The sequence below is a fragment of the Ciconia boyciana genome, chromosome 19 (assembly GCF_034638445.1).
Source record: "Ciconia boyciana chromosome 19, ASM3463844v1, whole genome shotgun sequence".
NCBI classification, from domain to species: Eukaryota; Metazoa; Chordata; class Aves; order Ciconiiformes; family Ciconiidae; genus Ciconia; species Ciconia boyciana.
The window spans coordinates 1,008,926-1,032,880 of NC_132952.1; the positions used below are offsets into that span (position 1 = coordinate 1,008,926).

General features: G+C 65.2%; 4 protein-coding genes across 5 annotated transcripts; 2 read left to right on the plus strand and 2 right to left on the minus strand.

Annotated features, from left to right (window-relative positions):
* Positions 1–6,579: 6,579 nt before the first annotated feature.
* On the plus strand, positions 6,580–10,635 carry TRIM62 (tripartite motif containing 62). Of its 2 annotated transcripts, XM_072883939.1 has the most exons (6): positions 6,580–6,712; positions 7,282–7,698; positions 8,267–8,362; positions 8,855–9,111; positions 9,183–9,298; positions 9,913–10,635. In XM_072883939.1, exons 2-6 carry the CDS (start codon positions 7,291–7,293, stop codon positions 10,461–10,463), a joined length of 1,428 nt encoding a protein of 475 aa, XP_072740040.1. In that variant the 5' UTR covers positions 6,580–6,712; positions 7,282–7,290; the 3' UTR covers positions 10,464–10,635. The 2 variants fall into 2 exon arrangements, with proteins under 2 accessions (XP_072740040.1, XP_072740041.1); XM_072883940.1 differs by lacking the exon at positions 6,580–6,712 and having other exon boundaries at positions 7,267–7,698.
* Positions 10,636–11,740: 1,105 nt separating this feature from the next.
* SVBP (small vasohibin binding protein) lies at positions 11,741–12,949 on the plus strand. Its single transcript, XM_072883977.1, has 3 exons — positions 11,741–11,910; positions 12,521–12,642; positions 12,729–12,949. The coding sequence occupies exons 2-3, from the start codon at positions 12,523–12,525 to the stop codon at positions 12,813–12,815; spliced, it is 207 nt and encodes a 68-aa protein (XP_072740078.1). The 5' UTR covers positions 11,741–11,910; positions 12,521–12,522; the 3' UTR covers positions 12,816–12,949.
* A 993-nt stretch (positions 12,950–13,942) lies between these two features.
* TMEM269 (transmembrane protein 269) lies at positions 13,943–16,655 on the minus strand. Its single transcript, XM_072884298.1, is given in 6 exon segments — positions 13,943–14,076; positions 14,177–14,377; positions 14,460–14,603; positions 14,692–14,789; positions 14,875–15,067; positions 16,631–16,655. Coding segments are annotated over 6 exon segments (795 nt in total).
* Positions 16,656–19,305: 2,650 nt separating this feature from the next.
* CELA3B (chymotrypsin like elastase 3B) lies at positions 19,306–23,955 on the minus strand. Its single transcript, XM_072884299.1, has 8 exons — positions 23,778–23,955; positions 23,608–23,684; positions 23,440–23,537; positions 22,246–22,380; positions 22,026–22,162; positions 19,903–20,048; positions 19,641–19,816; positions 19,306–19,312 (listed from the first exon to the last, which is right to left on the minus strand). The coding sequence occupies exons 1-8, from the start codon at positions 23,953–23,955 to the stop codon at positions 19,306–19,308; spliced, it is 954 nt and encodes a 317-aa protein (XP_072740400.1).

The following is a 23,955-nucleotide window of genomic DNA, read 5'->3' on the forward strand; positions in this document are numbered from 1 at the left end:
CCCGCCCCGCGCCCGCCCCCGCCACCGCCCGCCCCGCCCCGGGACGCGGCGGGCCCGGCCGCCGGCGCCGCCTTCGCCCCCCGCTCTACCCGCCGGGGGGGACGGGGACGCTGGCGGGGCCCGGCGGGGCACCGGGTCCTCAGGTTCCCCTCAGAGCCCCCCCAGATCTGCTCAGGCCCCGCGGTTCCCTCAGCCCCCCGGCTCTCCCTCCTCAGCCCCCCAGACCTCAGTTCTGGGTCCCCGCAGCTCCTGCAGGTCTCCTCAGCCTCCCGCAGGTCCCCTCAGCCCTCCCAGATCACCACAGTCCCCCGGTTCCCCTCAGCCCCCCAGTTCTTCTCAGCCCCCGGTTCCCCTCAGTCCCCCAGTTCTCCTCAGCTCCCCTCAGTCCCAGGGTTGTCCTCAGCCCCTCGCAAAGCTCCTCAGCCCCCCGGTTCCCCTCAGCCCCCCAGTTCTCCTCAGCCCCCGGTTCCCCTCAGCCCCCCAGTTCTCCTCAGCCCCCCGGTTCCCCTCAGCCCCCCAGTTCTCCTCAGCCCCCCGGTTCCCCTCAGTCCCCCCAGTTCCCCTCAGACCCCTAATTCTCCTCAGACCCCCGGATCCCCTCAGCCTCCTGGCTCTCCTCAGCCCCCCGGTTCCCCTCAGCCCCCGGTTCCCCTCAGTCCCCCCAGTTCCCCTCAGACCCCCAGGTCCCCTCAGCCCCCTGGATCCCCTCAGTTCCCCCCAAATCTCTTCAGCCCCCAGGGCCCCTCAGCCCCCCGGTTCCCCTCAGCCCCCCAGTTCTCCTCAGCCCCCCGGTTCCCCTCAGTCCCCCAGTTCTCCCTCAGACCCCACTCCTCCTCAGCCCCAGGGTTCCCCTCAGCCCCCGGTTCTCCTCAGCCCCCGGTTCCCCTCAGCCCCCCAGTTCTCCTCAGCCCCCGGTTCCCCTCAGCCCCCCAGTTCTCCTCAGCCCCCCGGTTCCCCTCAGCCCCCCAGTTCTCCTCAGACCCCTAATTCTCCTCAGACCCCGGATCCCCTCAGCCTCCTGGCTCTCCTCAGCCCCCGGTTCCCCTCAGCCCCCGGTTCCCCTCAGTCCCCCAGTTCCCCTCAGCCCCCCAGGTCCCCTCAGCCCCTGGATCCCCTCAGTTCCCCCCCCAATCTCTTCAGCCCCAGGGCCCTCAGCCCCCGGTTCCCCTCAGCCCCCCAGTTCTCCTCAGCCCCCCAGTTCCCCTCAGACCCCTAATTCTCCTCAGACCCCGGATCCCCTCAGCCTCCTGGCTCTCCTCAGCCCCCCGGTTCCCCTCAGCCCCCCAGTTCCCCTCAGACCCCTAATTCTCCTCAGCCCCCCAGTTCCCCTCAGTCCCCCCAGTTCCCCTCAGCCCCCCAGGTCCCCTCAGCCCCCTGGATCCCCTCAGTTCCCCCCCCAATCTCTTCAGCCCCCAGGGCCCCTCAGCCCCCGGTTCCCCGCCACCCCTCTCTGTGCCTCTGCAGCCCCACAGCCCCCTCGGGCTGTCACCCCCCACCTTTGCCCCCCGCCCCTTTGTGGGTCTCCGCAGCCCCCAGGGACGCTGCCCCCCTGTCCCCCCCAGCCCCTGAGGGTCCCCCGTTTCCCTGGGGGTCCCCAGCCCCTCTCAGGGTCTCCCCCATCTCGGGGTCTCCCCATCCCCTCTGTGGGTCTCTGCAGACCCCAGGGTCTCCCCAAACCCCCCAGCTTTGCCAGCCCCTTGGGCCTCTCCATTTGCTTTCTCCTCCCCACGTCCCTTTTGGGGAGCATCCTCTTTTTTTTAAATTTAAATTTATTTATCTGGTTTTTCATCATTTTATCTGCGTGTCCCCCGCCATCTCAGCCCTGTGCCCCAAATCAGCAGATACAGTGCACTGGGGAAGGAAAAGCGGGGGCAAAACCCTCCCGGTTCTGCTGCTTCTTCCCCAGGTCCAGGGGGTGACAGTGCTTCTGAGTTTCTAATTTAAAAATCATTTTTAAAGCCCCAAAAATGGTGATTTTTTTCACACTTTCCCAAAATGGTCCACTACGGAGGGTGATGGAGGTGACACGGATGCCCTGAACAGGCAGACCCGTAATTAGCAAACCCAAACGATGCCTCTGAGAGAGAGGTGGGGAGTGGGGAAGGAGCAGGGATGGGACGGGGTGGGATGGGGTGGGATGGGACAGGGTGGGATGGGGTGGGATGGGACGGGATGGGGTGGGGTGGGATGGGGTGGGATGAGGTGGGGTGGGGTGGGATGGGATGGGGTGGGATGGGATGGGGTGGGGTGGGACGGGGTGGGATGAGGTGGGGTGGGATGGGATGGGATGGGATGGGATGGGGTGGGATGAGCTTCCAAGAGGTCTCCACCGAGGTGTGGGCGTCCACCTCTAACTGCCCCGGGCGAGTGGAGGGGCATGAAGACCCCAGGGAAGGTTCTGGCCGAGGCGGTGGTGCTGGGGCAGGGGTGCTGCCACCCCCCCGGTGACCTCTCAGTTCTGGCCGTGTCCCCTGCCCATGTCCCCACCCTTCTTTAGCACCAGCACCAGCTAGCTGGCCTGGGATCTCCCCATCGCCCAACATTTCCCCATCTTGGAAGGTCCCCAGATCCATTAATTATCCATGACTCAACCAAGAACCTGAGCCAGCAGCTCGAAAACTCCCCTTTTATCTGATTTTTGGATGTTGACACCTAGCAGTTGCTGATCAATGCTGGTGTCACCCCAAAACAGGACACCAGGAGAGACTGGAACATCTCAGAGCGTCCCTGCTGTCCCCTAAGCCACCGATGTCTGTCCCCGATGCTGCCGAGTTCCCCCTCGTTGGTTTTATTTTCATCGGTGCTTTCGCTTCCTCCCGCAGCCCTGGGGCTTTCGGCTGCTGGGATTTTTTTTTTGCCGTGATTATGAAACTGGTGGTTTTAAACCTCTGCACCATTTTAGGTGATTCTTGACTTCTGGGGGGGTTGTCCAACCCCAAATCTGCGGCGGGAGGACACGGTGCGGGTCACCCCTGAGCTTGGGGGGTCCATCAAGGGTTGGTGAACATCTCCTGCGACCGTCCTTGTTGAGACTGGCTGAGATAAGCAACGCTCCGGGCTTTTTTTCCGACCCTACGTTGGGTGGATTTAATCTTGGGTGTGGGAAAGGGGCCCCTTTCCTGGGGAGGTGGTTGGTATGCAGGGATAAAAAAAATTAAAATAATAATAATAAAGCCGTGCCCGTCTCCATCCTGGGTTGCAAAATGGAGGAAATAAGAACTCACCTTCCAAAAAAATATGGTTCCAAGGCTGGTTTTGCCCCCGGGATAGATCCGACCGCGATTAACAGGAGGGGAAGGCAGGACCAGAGGTAAATCGCTGCCGTAAATCACCGCCCCAGGGGTCTCGGCAAAGCTACGGGGCCGCTACACCTGTGCCCGGGAAAAGCACCGGGAACGGCGGCTCCTTCCCATTTCGGCATCACCGTGAAGCCGGATCCGTCCGGCACAGCGCCGCTGCTGCGTAAAACCCCGCCGGCTGAGGCGGCGGAGAAAGGGAGATGTTTATGGAGGGCAACCTGGGACGTCCCGGTGGGAAAACGTGGTCCCGAGGGGTGATGTGGGGCTCCCGGCCAGCTTTTTTGGTGTCCCCAAAGCCTTTGTCCCTGGTTTTGGGGCACCGGGAAGGACATCCTTTGGGAAATGCCTTTCCGAAACGCCTCCATCCCGACCGCCTGCTCGTTTCCTTCGCAAGAAATCCCTCGTTTTCCATAAAAAGCCGGTGAAAGCACCGCCGCCTGCCCCGGAGGAGGTTCCCCCGTGACGGGGTGGGCACGCCAGGCATGGGTGACGCCGGTGTTCCCAGAGCTGCTTGGGGACAGACGGATGAAAATCCTCATTCCTGGTTTCCTGGGGTTAGCGAACCCATAAAGTGGGTTTTTCACCCCAGATTCGCGGCGATTGGGAGGGCCGGGCACCGAGGTCCTCGCCGATGCTGGCACGAAGCCGGCGGGGGTTTTGGGGTGTTGGGGTGCGTGAATGAAGGTGCGTGAATTTCCCTTCTCCCTGCAAATGGGAGGGCCGTTTGGTTCTAATTAGGTAATGAGTTAATTAGGATTAATTAGTTAATGTTTGCAAAGCACTTAGGAGATGAAAAACGCCAGCGTGGGGCATCCGCATGCTGCACCCCGTGGAGGGGTGGGGGGGCTTTGGCTAAAATCCCCTCCCCGCGACGCCCTTAGGAGGGGACTCCTTAAACCAAGCCTGGCCAGGCCGGCCTTAACACCCAGCCAGGCGACGGGCTCCGGTGACGGGAGATCTCAAGCGGCGAGGCGTGCTGCCGGCGCTTTGCCTTGGCTGCCGCGAGGGGAAAAGCTGTGCCGGGATGGAGGCACGCCTGCCGAGAGCCAAGCGGGCACGTCCCGGCGTGCCCATCCCGCTGGCAGCGCCGTTTCATCCGGCGGCGGCGGGGAAAATTCCAGCACTTGCGGCTCAGGGGCCTCCCTTCCCGCCAGCATCCCGCGGCAGAGCCGGCACACGCGGCACACGTGGGAAGGCGTTGGGTTTTCCCTGCCCGGCGGGTGCATCACCGCGCTTCGCCGGATCGCCCAGACCCTCACTCCGTCCTGGCATCCTCCGGCATGCCGGAGCCGGGGGCAGAAAAGGGGCTGCGTACCCCCAAAAAAACCAAGAATCAAGGCACGGCGGAGCCCTCCCGGCTCGCACCAGGGTTACCGTGAGGTAACAAAGCCAATTTACTAATTAACTGGGATTAATTTCCCTGTTTGCCCAAACACACCCGCCCCGTGGTTTCCCTTCATTGCCTAACGAGCCGCCGGGATGAGCATCGGCAATCCGGGCTGACCGCCACGTGGTCCAGCGGGACGATGCTCTCCGTCACCCAAATTTCCCGGGCATCTCGGCCACCCGCTTGGGATACAAATTAAATAATAACCTGTTAACGAGCCGCGAAGGGACCCCCCGGCCCTGAATATGAGCAGGGCTGGATTTGGGGTGAAAAAAGGTTTTTCTTTTCTCTGGCAAAACGAGTGCGCGGCCAAGCCGGCCCCATCCCCGCTCGCCGGCGCGGCTCTTTGATGATTTAATTTCAGCCGTTCCTCGGTCCCCGGTGGGTCCCGGAGGGGAGACAAGACCTGAATTCCTAATGCAGAAAAACAAGCAGAAAAAAACAAACCCATGTGGGGTTTTTTGGGTTTTTTTTTTGGCTTTTTCCAAGCTTTTCGGGCCTGTCGGGAAGCGGAACAAAGCGGGTGGTTATTTCCCAAAAGGAAGGGAAAGGATATGGGGGGATACCCGGGTTGTGCTGGGGGGGGGGGGCATGGAGGAAAGGGGGGTGCCGGCAGCCGGAGCGGGGCGATTCGGCAGCGAAAGCCGAGGCGCTTGTTCCCCTTGGCTCCCGGCCAGGCGTTCACGCCGCCTCCGAAATATGCAGCTTAACCCCCCGGGCATCGCGTGTGTGTGCGTGCGTCCCCTCCATCTTCCCGGCCCCAGACCCCTGGGCCCCGGCCCGCCGGCCCCCTCCTGCCCCGGGGTTGGGGGGACCCATCCTCTGCCTTGCTCGGTCCTCGAGGGGGGACCGGACGGGTCCCCAGGGTTCCCCGGGTTCTTTTTGGGGGGAAGTCTCGCTGTGGGGCAGCCGGCGTTGCTGTGGGGCAGCTGGCACTGCCGTGGGGTGGCTGGCACTGCTGTGGGGTGGCTGGCACTGCCGTGGGGCAGCTGGTGCTGGCAAAGCCCACCGGTCCCCATAGGTCCCATAGGTCCCCATAGGTCCCCGTAGGTCCCACCACGGCCAAGCGTCACGGTGACACAGGAGGGGACGGTGCGAGCTCATCACCCAAAACTCCTCTCAAGGTGATTTTTGGCCAAATTGGTAAAACTGGGGGGGGAAGTGGTGTTTTCTCAGCAGTACCTGTGCCAGTGTCACCCGTGGTGTCCCCTGTCCCTTGTCCCCATGGGTCCCCTGTTGCTCTGCCAGGGGGGTGGGATGGGGGCAGCGCTGGTGGGCGCAGAAAGCTGGGGGCTGGACAGATGGACAGACAGAGGGACGGAGGGATGGAGGGACAGAGGGATGGACAGATGGAGGGACAGAGGGACAGAAGGATGGCAGGATGGACGGAGGGACGGAAGGATGGACAGATGGAGGGGACAGACAGATGGAGGGACAGGGGGACAGAGGGATGGAAGCATGGATGGACAAACGGATGGATGGAGGGATTAAGGGACGGACGGGGAGATGGCTGGCCGGGGGACTGAGGGACGGGTGGACAGATGGACAGACAGAGGGACAGAAGAACGGACCGAGGGCTGGGAGGGCGAGCGGGTGGCGGCTGGACGGACGGCTGGAGGGGACGGGACACGGGTGGAGGTGCCGCGGGAGGCGGGCGCAGAGCGGGGGCTGCGCGGCCGGGGGCCGGGCTGGAGCAGCCGGCGGAGCCCGGGGAGCGGCTCCGGGGCCGTCCCAGCGCCGCGGCCCCTTTAAACGCCCCCCCCGCAAGCGGCGCCGCGGCCCCTTTAAGCGCCCCCCCCCCCCCCGCGGGCGGGCGGTGGTGCGCGCCGGTGGGCCGCGCCGCGCGGGGGACAATGGGGCGGGGGCGGCACCACCGTGGCTGCGGGGGGGGAGGCAGGAAGTGCCGCGCGGCCCCGCCCCCTCCTCCTCGCCCACCCCCCGCCCGTCGCGGCGGGGCGCGCTGTGAGGCGGCGGCGGGATCGCTCCCCCCTCCCCGGGCACCGGCACCGGCACCGGCACCGGCTGGGTGAGGGCAGCGGGCGCCGGCGGCTGGGGGAGGCGGCGGGCGGCCTCGAACCCGGGGTCTTGGTGGGGCGCGGAGCAGGGAGCGGTCTCGAACCCGGGTCCTGCCGGGAGCGGGGGGGGCGGTCTCGAACCCGGGTCCCCCCGTTGCAGCTTCCCGGCAGCCTCAACCCCGGCCCCCCCATTGCAGCCGCTCCCCTGGGTGCCCTCGTTGCAGCCCCCACCCCCGGGCTCCCCCATATCAGTTTCCCCCTCTGTCCCCCCCATTACAGCCCCTCCCGCTCCCCCATATCATCTTCACCCCCAGCCCCCCGTTACACCCTCAGGCCCCTCATATCAGCTTCACCCCCGGCCCCCCACTGCCACCGCCCCAGCCCCCCATTGCCACCTGACCCCCCAGTTCCTCCCCATTGCAACCCTCCCAGCTCCCCCCCATTGCCGCCTGACCCCCAATTCCTCCCCATTCCATCCCCCTCCCCAGCCCCCCTCATTAGCAGCCTCACACCCAGGCCCCCCATTCCCCGCCCCCAAGCTCTCCCCCGCTCCAGGGCCCCCTTTACCGTCTGCCCCCAGCCCCGAGCCATGGCTTGCAGCCTGAAGGACGAGCTGCTCTGCTCCATCTGCCTGAGCATCTACCAGGACCCGGTGAGCTTCGGCTGCGAGCACTACTTCTGCCGCCGGTGCATCACCGAGCACTGGGTGCGCCAGGAGCCCCAGGGCACCCGCGACTGCCCCGAGTGTCGCCGAACCTTCGCCGAACCCACCCTGGCCCCCAGCCTCAAGCTGGCCAACATCGTGGAGCGTTACAGCGCCTTCCCTTTGGACGCCATCCTGGGCGCCCAGCGCAGCCCCTTCCCCTGCAAGGACCACGAGAAGGTCAAGCTCTTCTGCCTCACCGACCGCGCCGTCGTCTGCTTCTTCTGCGACGAACCCGCCATGCACGAGCAGCACCAGGTCACCAACGTGGACGATGCTTTCGAGGAGCTGCAGGTGGGTCCATCCGTCCCTCCGTCCATCCTTCCATCCCGTCCTGGCCATGAAGCATCATCCCTCCAGGATCCCCTGCCCTGGGCTGCTCCTCTGAGCTCCTTTGTCCGTCTGTCCCCTCTTGCCTCGGTGTTGGCTCCCGTCTGTCTGCCCCTGCACCCTTTCTGTCCCCATTGGGGTCAGCCCCGTGGCTTCCTCCCGTCTGTCTGTCCGTCCATTAATCCACATGTTCTTGTGCATCTGCCCCCGTGGGATTCCCCCTTGCCCATCTGTCTGTCTGTCCACACTGGGGGTCCTTTGGGACCCCCAAACCAGACAGCCACGCACCCCCATGGATCTGCTGAGCTGCCCCCAAGTAGGACCCCCCCAAGCCATTACCCGCCCCCCAGCTCTGCCCGGGATGGGACCCCCGTGCCGGCAGGGACCGACCATGCCCCTGCCACCCCCTGCACCCCCTTTCCCATGACCCTCGTACCCCACGAGCTGGGTTTTGGCAGGAAAGCTGCCTGCTGGGATCCCTTTTTTCCCCAAATCCCCTATTTTATGGGTTTTTCTCCTCCCCGTCTTGCAGCGGGAGCTGAAGGAGCAGCTCCAGGGGCTGCAGGAGAGCGAGCGCGGCCACACCGAAGCCCTGCACCTCCTCAAACGGCAGCTGGCCGAGACCAAGGTACGAGCGGGGACGTGGCTGTGCCCCCCGATAGCACCCCAGCCCCAAGCCTCGCCGACCTGACTTTGGGACCTCCAAAGACCCCAGACCCCCCAGTTTCATGGATCTGCCCCATTTTTTTCCTTCTCCGGTACTCCAAAAGCCGCTGGCAGGTTGACAAAGCCACCCGTGAGGTGGCTCATCCCTCTTTTATTTCCTTCAGGGCTGCTTTTATTTATCTTTTAAATTAATTTTTATTTTATATTCATCTCCTTCTCCTTGCTCAGGGATTCAGCTTCCAGCGAGGTTCAATTTTCTCTCCATTCCCACCAGCAACGGGGGTTTTTTAGGTTTTCTGTAGGGATGTGGGGTCAAATATCCATCCTTGGATGCTCGGAGCATCTGGAATTGTTTGAGTTAACGGGGCCGTAGGGGTTTATTTTGGGAATTATGGGTTCATGGAGGGGTTGGGGCAGGTTTGGGGGGTCCTGACGCCCACCTGCACCCCAAAAGTCCTCAGCCAAGAGCCTGCGGGTGACTATCGGGGAGGCTTTCGAGCGGCTGCACCGGCTGCTGCGGGAGCGGCAGAAGGCGATGCTGGAGGAGCTGGAGGCGGACACGGCGCGGACGCTGACCGACATCGAGCAGAAGATCCAACGCTACAGCCAGCAGCTCCGCAAGGTGCAGGAGGGCAGCCAGATCCTCCAGGAGCGCTTGGCCGAAGCCGACAAACACGTCTTTTTAGCCGGCGTCGCTTCCCTTTCCGAGAGGTGGGTGACACTGGAGTGACACCGGGGTCCCCTATGTCGTCCCCCCCTTCTCCATCATCTCCCCTTCGCAGGCTGAAGGGGAAGATCCACGAGACCAACCTGACCTACGAGGACTTTCCCACCTCCAAATACATGGGGCCGCTGCAGTACACCATCTGGAAATCCCTTTTCCAGGATATCCATCCTGGTGAGAGGCGCGGGGATGAGCTGGCTGCGGGATCGGGGGGTTCCTGGCGAGGGACGGGGACGTGCCGGAGAGGGATAGGGACAGGGACGTCACTGGCGAGGGACAGGGTCATGCTGGAGAGGGACAGGGACGGGGACGTCACTGGCAAGGGATAGGGTCATGCTGGAGAGGGATGGGGATGGGGACGTCACTGGCAAGGGATGGGGACATCACCAGCAAGGGATGGGGACACGCTGGTGAGGGATGGGGACAGGGATGTGCCCGTGAGGGACAGGGTCACACCAGTGAAGGACAGGGACGGGGACATCACTGGTGAGGGATGGGGACGCGCTGGTGAGGGATGGGGACGGGGACATCACCAGCGAGGGATGGGGACGCGCTGGTGAGGGATGGGGACGGGGACGTGCCCGTGAGGGACAGGGTCACAGCAGTGAAGGACGGGGACGGGGACATCACTGGTGAGGGATGGGGCCGCACTGGTGAGGGGTGAGGACACACCAGTGACCTCTGCGCCGCAGTAGTTTGCAAACCGGTGGGGCAGAGCCACCTGCGCTGGGTCTGGGGGCTGCGTTGACGCTTGTCCCCCCTTGTCCCCGTGTCCCGTCCCCCCCCAGTGCCGGCAGCCCTGACGCTGGACCCCGGCACTGCTCACCACCGCCTGATCCTCTCCGACGACTGCACCATCGTGGCGTACGGCAACCTGCACCCCCAACCGCTGCAGGACTCCCCGAAACGCTTCGACGTGGAGGTCTCGGTCTTGGGTTCGGAGGCGTTCGGCGGCGGGGTCCACTACTGGGAGGTGGTGGTCTCCGAGAAGACCCAGTGGATGATCGGTTTGGCCCACGAAGCCGTCACCCGCAAGGGTAGCATCCAAATTCAACCCAGCCGAGGTTTTTATTGCATCGTCATGCACGACGGTAACCAGTACAGCGCCTGCACCGAGCCCTGGACCCGGCTCAATGTCAAGAGCAAGTTGGAGAAGGTGGGGGTCTTCCTGGACTACGACAAGGGGCTTCTCATCTTCTACAACGCCGACGACATGTCCTGGCTCTACACCTTCCGGGAGAGGTTTCCCGGCAAGCTCTGCTCTTACTTTAGCCCCGGGCAGAGCCACGCCAACGGCAAGAACGTCCAGCCCCTCCGGATCAACACCGTTCGCATCTAACGGGGGGATGTGGCCCCCGGGGTTCGGCATGTGTCCCCCCCCGGGTGTTTTCCCGCTGTTTGGTGGAGGTTTGGGCTGGTCCTGCCCCAGGAACTGCCCCCGGCACGGGGCAGGATCTGGCCTTTCCCCCTTCTCTCTGTCCTGTGCTTCCAGGAGGGTCCCGGTGCGGGGGGGGGGGGGGGGGCCGGGCTGCTGCAATAAACGGATTTGGAGAGAAGGGGCTGGGTGGTGGAGCACCCTGGGCGGGGGGTGCGCCGGGACGGGGGGCACCATGGCCTGCCACGCCGCAGGTACTGCGCCGGGCCGTGGTGTCCCGTGCCGTCTGTACTGTGCCGTGCCGTCGTGCACCGTGCTGTGCCACGCCGTACATACCGTGCCGTGCCATATGTACCGTGCCGCGGCGTCGCGCACCGTGCTGTGCCACGCCGTACATACCGCGCCGTGCCATATGCACTGCACCGTGCCCTGGCGTTGTGCACCGTGCTGTGCCACGCCACATGTACGGCACTGTGCTGTTGTGCTCCGTGCTGTGCCATGCCATACGTACCATGCCACGCCATATGTACGGCACTGTGCCGTTGTGCTCCGTGCTGTGCCACGCCATACGTACTGCACCATACTGTGGTGCACCAGGGTCTGCCGTGCTATATACACTGCACTGTGCCGTGCCAGGCCACGTGTACTGCACCGTGCCATGCCGCGCCGTGCTGTGCCACGCCATACGTTCTGCACCGTGCTGTACATATCGCACCGTGCCGTGGTGTGCCACGCTGTGCTGTACTGCGCCATGCTGTGCCACACCATACGGGCTGCACGGTGCCGTGGTGTACCATGCCATGCTGTGCCACGCTGTCACAGCCCCGGGGACGCCAGGGTGATGAGGAGGGGCCCGTATAGGGGATGCTGCCTACGTATAGGAGCGGTTCCCATATAGGGGATGCTGCCTATGGGGCCGTGCCACGTGGATGGGCTGGGGTGCGTGAGGTATATGTATATAGGGGGACATGATGTGGAGAGCGGGGCTGTGCTGTAGGGCCCTGCGCGTGTGTCGGGCTGTATAGGGGGTGGGCTATATAGGGGGTCTGATATATACAGGGTTGGGCTATACAGGGGATGTAATATATAGGGGGGGCTGTATAGGGGGTGGGCTCTCCGGGGGCAGGGCTATATAGGGGTGGGCTGTACCGGGGTGCGATGTATAGGGGTGGGTTATATAGGGGCAGCGGGGGGAAAGGGGGGCACCGCCCCCCGCGGGTCCCCTCCCGCCCGCCAGGGGGCGCTGCTGCCACCCCCGCCCTCTTGCCGGCCCCGCTTGAGCGCGCGGCGGTGGCGGCTCGCGCATGCGCGCTGGGGGCAGCCCCTGCGCCGGCGGCACGTCCGCGCGTGCGCCGCAGGCCGGGCAGAGGCGCGCCCCCGCCGCCATCTTGCCCCGGGCACGGCCCCGCCGGTACCGGGAGGGGGTGGGGGGCCGCTGAGGGGACCCGGGGGCTGTGGGGCTGGGGCGGGGCATGGAGGGGCACTGAGGGGCTGCGGCAGCCGGGGGGCTGCGGGGACCTGTGGGGCACGGGTGTCTGCGGGGCTGGGCTGCGGTTCGTGGGGGCTGTGGGGATGGAGAGGGGTTGTGGGGCGGGGGCTGTGGGACAGGGGTGTCTGTGGGGCGGGGGGCTGCGGTTCATGGGGGCAGTGGGGCTGTGGGTTGGAGGGGGGGTTGTGGGGCACGGGTGGCTGTGGGACCTATAGGGCGTTGTGGGGCCGGGGGGGGCTGTGGGGTGGAGCGTGTGGAGATGGGGCAGCTGAGGGAGCTGGGGGAGGTGTGGGGTGTTATGGGGAGGAGCCCGTGGGGCTCAGGGTGCCGCTGGGGGTGTGGGGGGCGCCTCTGGGCCCAGGGTGTCTGTGGAGGCCGCTGTGGGACGCTGGGCTGGCCGGGGGGGCCGTGGGGCAGGGGTAGGGCTGCGGGCCCGGGGGCTGTGGAGCCGGGGCTACACACGGGACAGCTGTCCGTGGGGCTGGCAGAAGGGGGAGTGGGGGGCCCGGGGGTGACACCCCCCCCGCTCCAGCCATGGAGCCGAGTGGGGGGGGGCGGAAGGAGAGGCCGAAGCCCCGGGAGCCGGCGGCTCGCCTGGAGAAGGCCAAGCAGAAATCAGCCCAGCAGGAGCTGAAGCAGAGGCAGAGGGCGGAGGTGAGTGACGGGGGGGGGGTGTGGGGACGATGGCAACACTGGGGCCGAATCCCCCCATCACCTCTTTCTCCCCCCTCCCCGTGCAGATTTATGCCCTCAACCGAGTGATGACGGAGCTGGAGCAGCAGCAGTTCGACTCCTTCTGCAAGCAGATGCAGGCCTCTGGCGAGTGAGGTGGCGTGCGTGGCCCCCCCAAACGACCCCGGACCCCCCCATCTGCTGCCTGTCCCTTTTTCTAACGGCTTTGTTATTTATTACCAAATAACTGCTTTTTTTTTTTAAATAAAATCTGTGGTGGTTCCACGTTTCTCCGGCTCCTGGTCCCTCAGCGGCGCTGGCGGCTCCGGTCCGGCCCGGTGCCGGCTGGGAATGGCGTGGGGGAGGCTGGACTGGGGTCGGGCGCCAGAGCAGCTGCAGCCACTGGCCGCCAGGTCCGGCCCTCCTCACGCCGAGCAAGACCTCGGCCCGCCGGTTCCCTGCCAAGGGGAACGGTCCTGCCCTCCCGGTGCCTGGATTCGGCCATGGGGGGGATACGGCAGGGGCCGCGTCCAGCTCTCGCAGCTGCTGGCGCTGCGGGAGCCTCCCCGGGGACCCCGAGTGTTTCTCTCCACCGCTCGGCGCGAGGTTTGACCTTCGCTTCCTTCCTCCACCCACACGCCCTCCGCTTTCCAGCCACCGCCATCGTCCGGCATCCTCCGGCTTTCCAGAGAATTCGGATCGCCGGCTTCAAATCTCGCTTTGCCCTTCCACCTCCCTCCCACGCCCCAGCGAGCAAACACCAAGAGGGAGGGAAAAATAAAACACATTAGAGAGATTATTTCCCTACAGCGACGAGTAAAATAATAAATACCAAAACACTGCCGGTGAATTGGGTTTCAGAAACCCTCTGGAGATTTGATCGGCGGCTTCCTCCCCCTGGGGAGGGGGCTGCCTCGTTACAGTCAGGATTTTGGGGGTGTAAACCTCTCCCTCGTAATAAATTAATGATGTACAGTGGCGGCGATCCCTAAATTTCACGTTCCCCTGCACGGGGAAGGGTTTGGGGGTCTCTGGAGTGGGGCTGTTGTTCTTGTAGTGGGGGACGGGGGTTCACTCATCCCCCCTGTGAGGGACAGGGTGCGGGGAGGGTATTTTGGGGCTCCCCCGAAGCGGAGCCTTTCCTACCGCTCAATTATTTCTCTTTTCTTTTCTAAACAGGCTCCCACCGCGGCTGGGATTCGGCTGCCGCGGTTACAAGAGCGAAGGGAGATCTCGGTGGAGGAGGCGGCACCCGAGAGCGAGGAGGAAGAGGAAGGCTTTACTAGGCGTTAGGCGAAGGCAGGGGTTAGGCTTTGCAGCTCCAGACGGCGAAGGGGAAGATGATGTAGGACATCGACCAGGCGAGGCAGTAGACGGAAGCCACCAGCGCTGGTGAGAAGAGGACGGCTGCCACCCCTGCGGACGGGGAAAACCCTTTGGGATCTGCTCCTTCCTCTTCTGCCGCCGCCTCGGTGGGTTTACTTACCCCCCCCCTTGATTTTGTCCCTGTCCTTACCTCCGGCGTAAACCACTTTCTTCCAGAGCTGGGACTCCAGCACCTTGTCGTGGGGGTAGAAACCCCGATCCACCATGAAGAGGATCATGACGATGGCGGTGACGCGCAGCAGGGTGACGTTACCCCCCGTCAGCAGGAAGGTGCCCGCCAGCAGCGAGGAGGCGTAGGGACAGGGCAGCCCCCGGTAGGTGAAGGGGATCCCTGCTGGGTGCCAGGCGTTCAGCCGGGGCGGGGGGAAATCACCCCCAAACCCCCCCGATGCCCTCCAAAATGCTCGGCTTACCACTGGAGAAGAAGCACAGGCGAGCGAATACGGCCATCACGTAGGCGATGGCCAGCAGCCCGTCCAGGACGCCCTGCGGCTGCAGCAGCAGAGCCGTGGCCAGCCCGAAGGTGGTGAAGTCGGCGAAATCATCCAGTTTGGCACCTGCGGGCAGCGAGCGGGCAGCTGCCAGAGGGGTAGGGGGGCAGGGAGGGCCCGGCAGTGGGCTCCCGGGGCGGCGGGACAGACTCACCCAGCGCCGAGCAGGCGTCGAGCTGTCGGGCAACAGCTCCGTCAGCCAGATCGAGCAGAAACCCCACCAGCAGCAGCCAGCACGAGTGGTGGTGTTGCCTGGGGAGGATGGAGAGGGCAAAAACGGGGTGACCCCCCCTTTGCGACCCCCTCCCGTTTCACCCCATTTCCCCTTTTTCCTCACCTATTGAGGCTGCAGAGGACGGAGGAGAGCCCCGCCACCAGATTGGCCACGGAGAGCCCGTTAGCAGCGTTTTTCCGGATGAACTCCAGCGTCCGACCCCGGCCCGCTCGCTCGCTCAGGAACAGCTTCTTCGTGGACTGGAAAATACCTGCAACCCGCCGAGGCGGCCAGTGAAGGGCAGAACCGACGGCCGCTTTCCAACCGGGGAGTGATTTAAACCCCCCCGAGGCAGCAGGTCGGTGCTGGGGAGGGGGGGCAAAGCCCCCGCAGCCCCCCCCCCCCCCGCCTCCAGTGCTGGGAAGGGGCTGGAGGAGGTTTTGGGGGGTGCTGCCGACGGCGGGAGCCTTGCTGGCTGTTCCCCTCCTCAAACCGAAGCACCCAAAAGCCTTTTAGCAAGTGGCGGGATTCTTTTTGCCAGCCCTGCTTCTTATCTACCCGCCGGAGGCGAAAGTAAAACCAAATAAACCAATAAAAGAACTGCAAAAAAAAATAAAAAAAGAAAAAGAAATCCAAACCCAAGCTTAGACTAAAAGCCAACCCCGGTTTTAAGCTCTATTGATCTTATATACCTATAGGGCTAAGCTTTAGAGAAAGAGTTTAAGGGTCATGTCCTACTAGTGGGCTTTGCACCCTGCCTTTGCCGTGGTCCCAAAGCCAGGCAAGCTGGTGAGATCCTTCATCTGAAAGAAAACAGCACGTCAGAGCAAAACACGAGCCACCCCCGCCCCTCGCCGCCCCCCGTTACCCGCTCCCGGCTGAGCCCGGGCCAACTCATCACCGTCCCGGTGCCAAAACGCCACCGAAAACGGCTCCCGAGGTGTAAAAAAACCAACCAAACAAAAACCACCTCGGTAGCAAGGAATTAAAATATATTCCTGGTTTGGGGAATCCTGCTGGCGTCGGTGGCTCCGCGTGCCGGCAGCGGGACGGATGCGGCCACTGCCACCGGTGACCTTTGGACACTGCGCCCCACGCCACCAGTACGGGCTGAGCCGGGCGGCCGGGGATGGAAAATCCCCCCCGATCTGCCGGGATGGTCGCTCCGCTGCCTTGGATTTGACCGGATCCGGTGTTTTTTTGGGGGGCTGAGCACGTGCCCTGCGCCGTCCCCTCCTGCTTTTCCTTGGCTGGGGCTAAGCCAGTGTGTTTCGGAGTCTCCAAAGACGAAAAGGGGCAAAAAACGGTGATTTTGGGGGCTCGCTGTCACCATCCCTACCCTCCCCAGCACCGTGCAGGATCAGGCTCCCGGGGAGAGTTACCGGTGCTGCCGCCGCACCGGCTCTGGTGCCAGCAAGCGTCACAATACCCAGGCATCGCCGTGGCACTCAAACTTGCCTATTCTTGGCATTTCTAGCCCCAAAAGCAAAGGGCTGGGGCGGGAAGGATCTCCTCAGCCCCGCACCGCTGCTGGTGCTTTTTATTACTATTTCTGGGGGGAAAAAAAGGCAGTTTTGGCTCTTCCCGGGTGACCCCGTGTGTGTTACGGGGGGCTTGTGCCCCCCGGGGGGGTCTCGGAACCCCCAGAGCTGAGGGACAAAGGGGGTTCAGCCGGAGGAGGTGTGGAATTAAACTATTTTGGGGGGCTGCTTTACTGTTTTTATGCTTTTCTACCCCAATTCGCAGGGCCGAGCGCGCGGCGCTCAGCCAATGACCCTTATTTTTCCGCTAAACCCCCCAAAACGGTGATTTTGGAGGGGGGGGGGGAGACGCCTTGCGAAGGGGTCGAGCAGCATCGCGGCGTCGAGCTGACACTTACCGACGGGCGGTGACACCATCCACATGGCTGCGGCGGTGGTGGCGGCGGTGACGCCCCGGCAAGGGGAAACTGAGGCAGGGGCGGCTCGGCGGGCGCTTGCCCGGCACGGACACCGCGTTATATAAGGAAAGGCTTCGCCGGCTGAGTCACCCCGCTGGGGGTGGGTCCGGCCAGAGGACACAGGGGTTTTCGGAGGCAGCTGGCACTGCCGGCGAGGGAGGAGCTGCCCCGGGGGGGGCCCGGGCGGCCGTGCCAGGCTCACGGCACCCGTGCCAGGCTCAAAGGCCCCGTGCCAGGTTCACAGCACCCGTGCCAGGCTCGAAGTACCCGTGCCAGGCTCGCGGCACCGATGCCAGGCTCGCAAGCGTGCGTGCGGGGCTCGCGGCACCCCTACCAGGCTTGCGACACCCATGCCAGGTGTGGAGCACCTGCGCCACGCTCGCAGCACCCTCGCCAGCCTTGTAGCGCCCTTAGCAGGCTCTCGGCACCCGTGCCAGGCTCCAACCACCCACACCAGGTCTGCGCCGCCCACACCAGGCTCGCGGCACGCACACCAGGCTCGCGGCACGCACGCCAGGCTTGCGCCGCCCGCATCGGGCTTGTGGCACCCATGGCGGGTTCACGGCACCCATGGCGGGTTCACAGCATCCGTACCGCGCTTTGCAGCACCCCTGCCATGCTTTGTAGCACCTGCACAAGGGCTGCACCCACCTGTGCCAGGCTCACAGCACCCATGCCAGACCCACGCCACCATGCCCGGCTCATAGCACCCATGCCATGCTTGTAGCACCCATACCAATCTCGCAGCACCCATACCAGTCTCACGGCACCCATACCAGTCTCACGGCACCCATGCCATGCTCGTAGCACCCATGCCATGCTCGTAGCACCCATACCAGTCTCACGGCACCCATGCCATGTTCACAGCACCCATGCCATGCTTGTAGCACCCATACCAATCTCGCAGCACCCATACCAGTCTCACGGCAGCCATGCCGTGCTCACAGCACCCATGCCATGCTCGTAGCACCCATACCAATCTCACAGCACCCATGCCAGTCTCACGGCACCCATGCCATGCTCACAGCACCCATACCAGTCTCACGGCACCCATGCCGTGCTCACAGCACCCATGCCATGCTCACAGCACCCATGCCATGCTCGTAGCACCCATACCAATCTCACAGCACCCATGCCAGTCTCACGGCACCCATGCCGTGCTCACAGCACCCATGTCATGCTCGTAGCACCCATGCCGTGCTCACGGCACCCATGCCATGTTCACAGCACCCATGCCATGCTCGTAGCACCCATGCCGTGCCCACAGCACCCGGCACCACCACGCCCCCGCTCCCTCTGTGCCCACTGCCACCCTCGGGCACGACACCACCGTGCCCAACCCCGTGCCGTATCACCGCCGATTCACGTCGCCGGCGCCGCGGGGGGCCACAGCCGGTGCCCCCCCTCCCCGTGCCGATAAGAAACGGCTGGCTCAGCCGAGCGCCGCCGGGTTAGGTCCCCCCGTCCCCCCCCAGGGCCTCTGGCGGGCGGCACCCACTTATGCAAGGGTGTCACGAGTTGGGGTGGCCTCAACCCCCCCATCCCCGAGCAAAGGGCCCGCGATAGCAGCGGGGCCACGGCGCGCCGGGGCGGCACTGGCGGACGATGGTGGCGATGCCGGGCCACCGCGGGGAGAGCAAAGGTCCCCCGGGACACGGTGACAAGGGGCCAATAAAACTTATACAGCCCCGGCGCCCCACGGCAGGAATTTTCCACCCGGATCCCCGGGGGAACTGGGGGGTGCTTGCAGCCCCCGTCCCCGCGGGGTGCCTGGGTGGGGCTGGGGGGACCTGAGGAGCCCCGGCTGGGGGTCTCGGGGTGCTGGCCGTGGTGGGGTCGCCGGTGAAAGGGCTCTTTGTTCGCCGGTCACGCGCCGGCGGCAGCGGTTGCGAAGCGACGGCCAGGCCGGGAGGGCAGGAGGCGGTGGGAGAGAGCCACAGCCATGGCCGCTGGCCCTGGGGCGCCTGGAGGGGGCCATCCCTGGGGCCTCGGGGCACCTCGGGGGGGGCCCATCCCCATGGTGACAGGACGTCACTGGGTGCCCATCACCGTGGCATCACGGCACACGGCTGAGGCCATCCCCGTGTCCTCAGGGCACCTCAGGGGGCCCATCCCTGTGGCATCAAGGCGCCTTGGGGTGCTTGTCCCTTCGGCATCACGGTGCCTCACGGTGCCCATCCCCATGGCTTCAGGGCACCTCGGGGTGCTTGTCCCTGTGGCACCTGGGTGTCTTTGGGTGTCCATGCCCATGGTATCTGGGCACTGGCGGGTGCCCATCCCCGTGGCGTCATGGCTCCTCGGGGCAAACCGTCCCTGTGGCACTGGAGTGTCCCTGGGTGCCCATCTCCGTGGTGTCTGGGCACCTCTGGGTGCCTGTCCCTGTGGTCTCTGGGTGTCTCTGGGTGCCCGTCCCTGTGGTACCCGGCCACCTCCGGGTGCTCCCCACGCCTGCTCTACCGGTGCCTTCCGCCAGCAACCGAGCCGCCCCCGCGTGCCGGCCACCCCGCACGCGTGCCCACGCCGCAGCACAGGGACACGCGTGGTGCCAGAGCTGTGGGTTTATTTGCCCGATGCCACGCCAGGACGTCGCCGCCGCCGCCGCGCTCAGTTCCAGATCATGGTCTGGAAGGGAGAAGCCGCTCAGGGGGAGTGCGGCAGCCTGGCACCCCGGCGCCCTGGTACCCTGGTGCCCCAGCACCCCGGCACCCCAGCGCCCCGGTACCCCGGCACCATGGCACCCAAGCACCCCAGCGCCCTGGCACCCCAGTGTCGTGGCACACCAGCACCCTGGCACCCCAGCACCCCGGCACCCCATTCCCCTGGCACCCTGGCACCCCGGCTCCGTGGCACCCTGGTACCCTGGTGCCCCAGCACTCTGACACCCAGCACCACGGCACCATGGCACCCAAGCGCCCCAGCACCCTGGCACCCCAGCACCCTGGCACCCCACCTCGCCCCCACGCCCGTCCCCACCTCGGCGATCCAGTCCTCGAAGGCGGAGACGCGGGTGAAGACCGTTGGCTTCTTGGGCGCGTTGCAGCCCAGCCCCGAGACGAAGCTGGCGATGCCGTGCACCTCCCAGTGCCCGTCGGCCGCCCGGCAGTTCAGGGGACCCCCCGAGTCGCCCTGGGGCACAGGAGGGGGGGGGGGGGTTCAGCACCAGGGGGGTCCCGGTGTCTCTCCCCCCCGCCCCGGCACGGCGCGGCACTCACGTTGCAGCCGGCCTTCTCGGCACCGCCGGCGCAGATCATGGTGTGGCGGATGGCGAGGACGCCCCACCAGTCGGGCTGGCTGCAGCGCTCGTAGGCCACCACGGGCAGCAGCGCCTGCTGCAGCCGCTCCGGCAGCGGCCCCCCCGCTGCCAACCCGGCGTTAGCGGGGCCGGAGCGGGGGCTGCGCCCCGTGTCCTGCCTGGTGGCCCTGACCGTCCGCGGCCATCCGTCTGTCCATCCATCCATTCATCCGTCCATCCGTCCACTCATCCATCCATCCATCCATCCATCTATCCCTCATCCATCCATGTGTCTGTCCACTCCACGTCCATCCATCTGTCCAGCCCACAGCCATCCATCCATCCATCCCTGCATCCTTCAAGCCTTCCCTCCATCTCCCCAGCCATTCATCCCTCCATTCATTCCTCCATCCCTTCTCCATCACTCCATCTCCCCTTCCATCTCCCCTTCCACCTCCCCTTCCACCTCCCCTTCTATCTCCCCTTCCATCTCCTTTTCCATTTCCCCTTCCATCTCCTTTTCCATCTCCCCTTCCATCTCCCCTTCCATTTCCCCTTCCACCTCCCCTTCCACCTCCGCTTCCACCTCCCCTTCCATCTCCCCTTCACCTCCCCTTCCATCTCCCCTTCCATCTCCCCTTCCATCTCCCCTTCCGTTTCCCCTTCCATCTCCCCTTCCATCTCCTTTTCCATTTCCCCTTCCATTTCCCCTTCCATCTCCCCTTCCATCTCCCCTTCCATTTCCCCTTCCACCTCCCCTTCCATCTCCCCTTCCATTTCCCCTTCCATCTCCCCTTCACCTCCCCTTCCATCTCCCCTTCCACCTCCCCTTCCATCTCCCCTTCCATCTCCTTTTCCATTTCCCCTTCCATCTCCTTTTCCATCTCCCCTTCCATCTCCCCTTCCATTTCCCCTTCCATCTCCCCTTCACCTCCCCTTCCACCTCCCCTTCCATCTCCCCTTCCATCTCCCCTTCCATCTCCCCTTCCGTTTCCCCTTCCATTTCCCCTTCCATCTCCCCATCCATGCGCCTTCCATGTCCCCTTCCATCTCCTTTTCCATTTCCCCTTCCATCTCCCCTTCCATCTCCCCTTCCATTTCCCCTTCCACCTCCCCTTCCACCTCCCCTTCCATCTCCCCTTCCATTTCCCTTCCATCTCCCCTTCACCTCCCCTTCCATCTCCCCTTCCACCTCCCTTCCACCTCCCCTTCCATCTCCCCTTCCACCTCCCCTTCCATCTCCCCTTCCGTTTCCCTTCCATTTCCCCTTCCATCTCCCCTTCCATCTCCTTTTCCATTTCCCTTCCATCTCCTTTTCCATCTCCCCTTCCATCTCCCCTTCCATCTCCCTTCCACCTCCCCTTCCACCTCCCCTTCCACCTCCCTTCCATCTCCCCTTCCATCTCCTTTTCCATTTCCCCCTTCCATCTCCTTTTCCATCTCCCTTCCATCTCCCCCTTCCATTTCCCCTTCCATCTCCCCTTCACCTCCCCTTCCACCTCCCCTTCCATCTCCCCTTCCATCTCCCCTTCCATCTCCCTTCCGTTTCCCCTTCCATTTCCCCCTTCCATCTCCCCATCCATGCCCCTTCCATCTCCCCTTCCATCTCCTTTTCCATTTCCCCTTCCATCTCCCTTCCATCTCCCCTTCCATCTCCCCTTCCATTTCCCCTTCCACCTCCCCTTCCACCTCCCCTTCCATCTCCCCTTCCATTTCCCCTTCCATCTCCCCTTCACCTCCCTTCCATCTCCCCTTCCACCTCCCTTCCACCTCCCCTTCCATCTCCCCTTCCACCTCCCCTTCCATCTCCCCTTCCGTTTCCCCCTTCCATTTCCCCTTCCATCTCCCCTTCCATCTCCTTTTCCATTTCCCCTTCCATCTCCTTTTCCATCTCCCCTTCCATCTCCCCTTCCATTTCCCCTTCCATCTCCCCATCCATGCCCCTTCCATCTCCCCTTCCATCTCCCCTTCCACCTCCCCTTCCATGCCCCTTCCATCTCCCCTTCTGTTTCCCCTTCCATCTCCCCCTCCGTTTCCCCCTCCACCTCCCCTTCCATGCCCCTTCCACCCCCCATCCATCCCCCCGTGTCCCCCGGCACGCACTGGCCAGCCGTCCCCAGCCGCTCAGGTAGCAGTGGTACCCGTCGGGCAGGACGGTGCCCGGGGGTGGCAGCCGCCCCACCTGCACCTGGGTGTTGAGCACCGCCGGGCGCTGCAGCTTCAGCAGGGCGATGTCATTGCTGCCACGCGGGGACACGTGTCACGGGGGGGTCCGGGGGGGACACACAATGTCCCCAGTCCCCCCCCCCGGGACCCCGCTCACCCGCAGGCCACGCAGGAGCTTCGCCATTTGGGGTGGACGAAGATGTTGGCGGGGGCCACGGGGATGCGCTGCTCGGGGCCCTCCCGGGCACCCATGTCGTACTCGCCCAGCACCACCTGGTAGGTGAGCGTGGAGCTGCCCGGGGGACGGGGACATCAGGGGACGCTGCAGCCCTCCTGCAGCCCTCCCTGCACCCGGCACCCCCCGTGCACCCTGCACCCCCCGTGCACCCATCCGGCACTGTACGTCACCCCTGCACCCACCCTGCACCCAGCACAACCTCCATGCGCCCCCCCCCACCTCCATCCCCTCCACGCACCCACCCCTGCACCCTGCCCTGCACCCATTTGGCACCCTGCACCCCGCCCTACACCCTGCACCCCCCTGCACCCATCCCTGCACCCTACACCCCCCTGCACCCCCATCTCTTCCATGCACCCATTCCTGCACCCTGCACAATCTCGATGCACCCTGCACCCCCCTGCACCCATCCCTGCACCCCCTGCACCCTGCACCCCCTGCACCCATCCCTGCACCCCCTGCACCCTCCCTGCACCCTGCAACTACTCTGCACCCCCTGCACCCCCTGCACCCTGCACCCCCTGCACCCTCCCTGCACCCCCCCATGCACCCTGCACCCCCTGCACCCCCTGCACCCCCTGCACCCTGCACCACCCTGCACCCATCCCTGCACCCCCCATGCACCCTGCACCCCCTGCACCCTCCCTGCACCCTGCAACTGCTCTGCACCCCCTGCACCCCCCCATGCACCCTGCACCCCCTGCACCCATCCCTCCACCCCCCATGCACCCTGCACCCCCTGCACCCTCCCTCCACCCCCTGCACCCTGCACCCCCTGCACCCATCCCTGCACCCCCTGCGCCCTGCACCCCCGCATCCCCCTGCACCCTGCACCCCCTGCACCCTCCCTGCACCCCCCATGCACCCTGCACCCCCTGCACCCTCCCTGCACCCTGCACCCCCTTGCACCCATCCCTGCACCCCCCTGCGCCCTGCACCCCCGCACCCCCTGCGCCCTGCACCCCCTACACCCATCCCTGCGCCCCGCACCCCGCCCCGCACCCCTCCTGCGCCCCCCCTTGCACCCTGCGCCCCTCCTGCGCCCCTCCCGCACCCTGCCCCCCAGCTCCCCGCCTGCCCCAGCACCCGCCGGGGGTCTCGGGGGTCCCTCACGAGATGCAGTGTGCGGCCGTCATCGCCCAGTCGGGCGCGATGAGGGTGCCCCCGCAGGTGTGGCGGAAGGTGCCGTCCCGCTCGTACTGCAGCGAGATCTGCGGGGACACCAGTGGGTGCCACGGCACCCACGGGTGCCGCCCCCCGCCCGACCCCCCTGCCACGCACCTGCCAGGGCCAGCTATAGGGTGCAGCATCCTCCCCGTTGACCACCCGCGAGTCCGGCGGCGCCGCGGCCCGGCTGCCTGGGGGGCAAGGCACCCGTCACCCACCGGGCACCCGTCACCCCACCCGAGGTTAGGGACACGGGGGGGGGGGGCGGCTCGGGGACACCTTACCGCCGGCCGCCAGCAGCAGGAGGAGGCCCAGCATCGCGGTCCCGGCTCGGTCAGGGCGCACGGGGGCGGCCGCCGGCCTTAAATCGCCCCCCGGTATCGGGGCACCCAAGGGCGCCCCTGGGAACGGGCACCTGGCACCCAGCTGGGCGCGGGAGGGGGCGCGGGGGGGTTTAACCAT

Coding starts and splice junctions, on each gene's coding strand:
- TRIM62 (XM_072883939.1), top strand. CDS start 7,291: ATGGCTTGCAGCCTGAAGGACGAGCTGCTCTGCTCCATCTGCCTGAGC. Junction 7,699..8,266: donor ATGCTTTCGAGGAGCTGCAG/GTGGGTCCATCC, acceptor CCCGTCTTGCAG/CGGGAGCTGAAGGAGCAGCT. Junction 9,299..9,912: donor TTTCCAGGATATCCATCCTG/GTGAGAGGCGCG, acceptor GTCCCCCCCCAG/TGCCGGCAGCCCTGACGCTG.
- SVBP (XM_072883977.1), top strand. CDS start 12,523: ATGGAGCCGAGTGGGGGGGGGCGGAAGGAGAGGCCGAAGCCCCGGGAG. Junction 12,643..12,728: donor AGCAGAGGCAGAGGGCGGAG/GTGAGTGACGGG, acceptor CTCCCCGTGCAG/ATTTATGCCCTCAACCGAGT.
- CELA3B (XM_072884299.1), bottom strand. CDS start 23,955: ATGGTTAAACCCCCCCGCGCCCCCTCCCGCGCCCAGCTGGGTGCCAGG. Junction 22,163..22,245: donor AGCTCCTGCGTGGCCTGCGG/GTGAGCGGGGTC, acceptor CCCGCGTGGCAG/CAATGACATCGCCCTGCTGA. Junction 19,817..19,902: donor CCGAGAAGGCCGGCTGCAAC/GTGAGTGCCGCG, acceptor CCTGTGCCCCAG/GGCGACTCGGGGGGTCCCCT.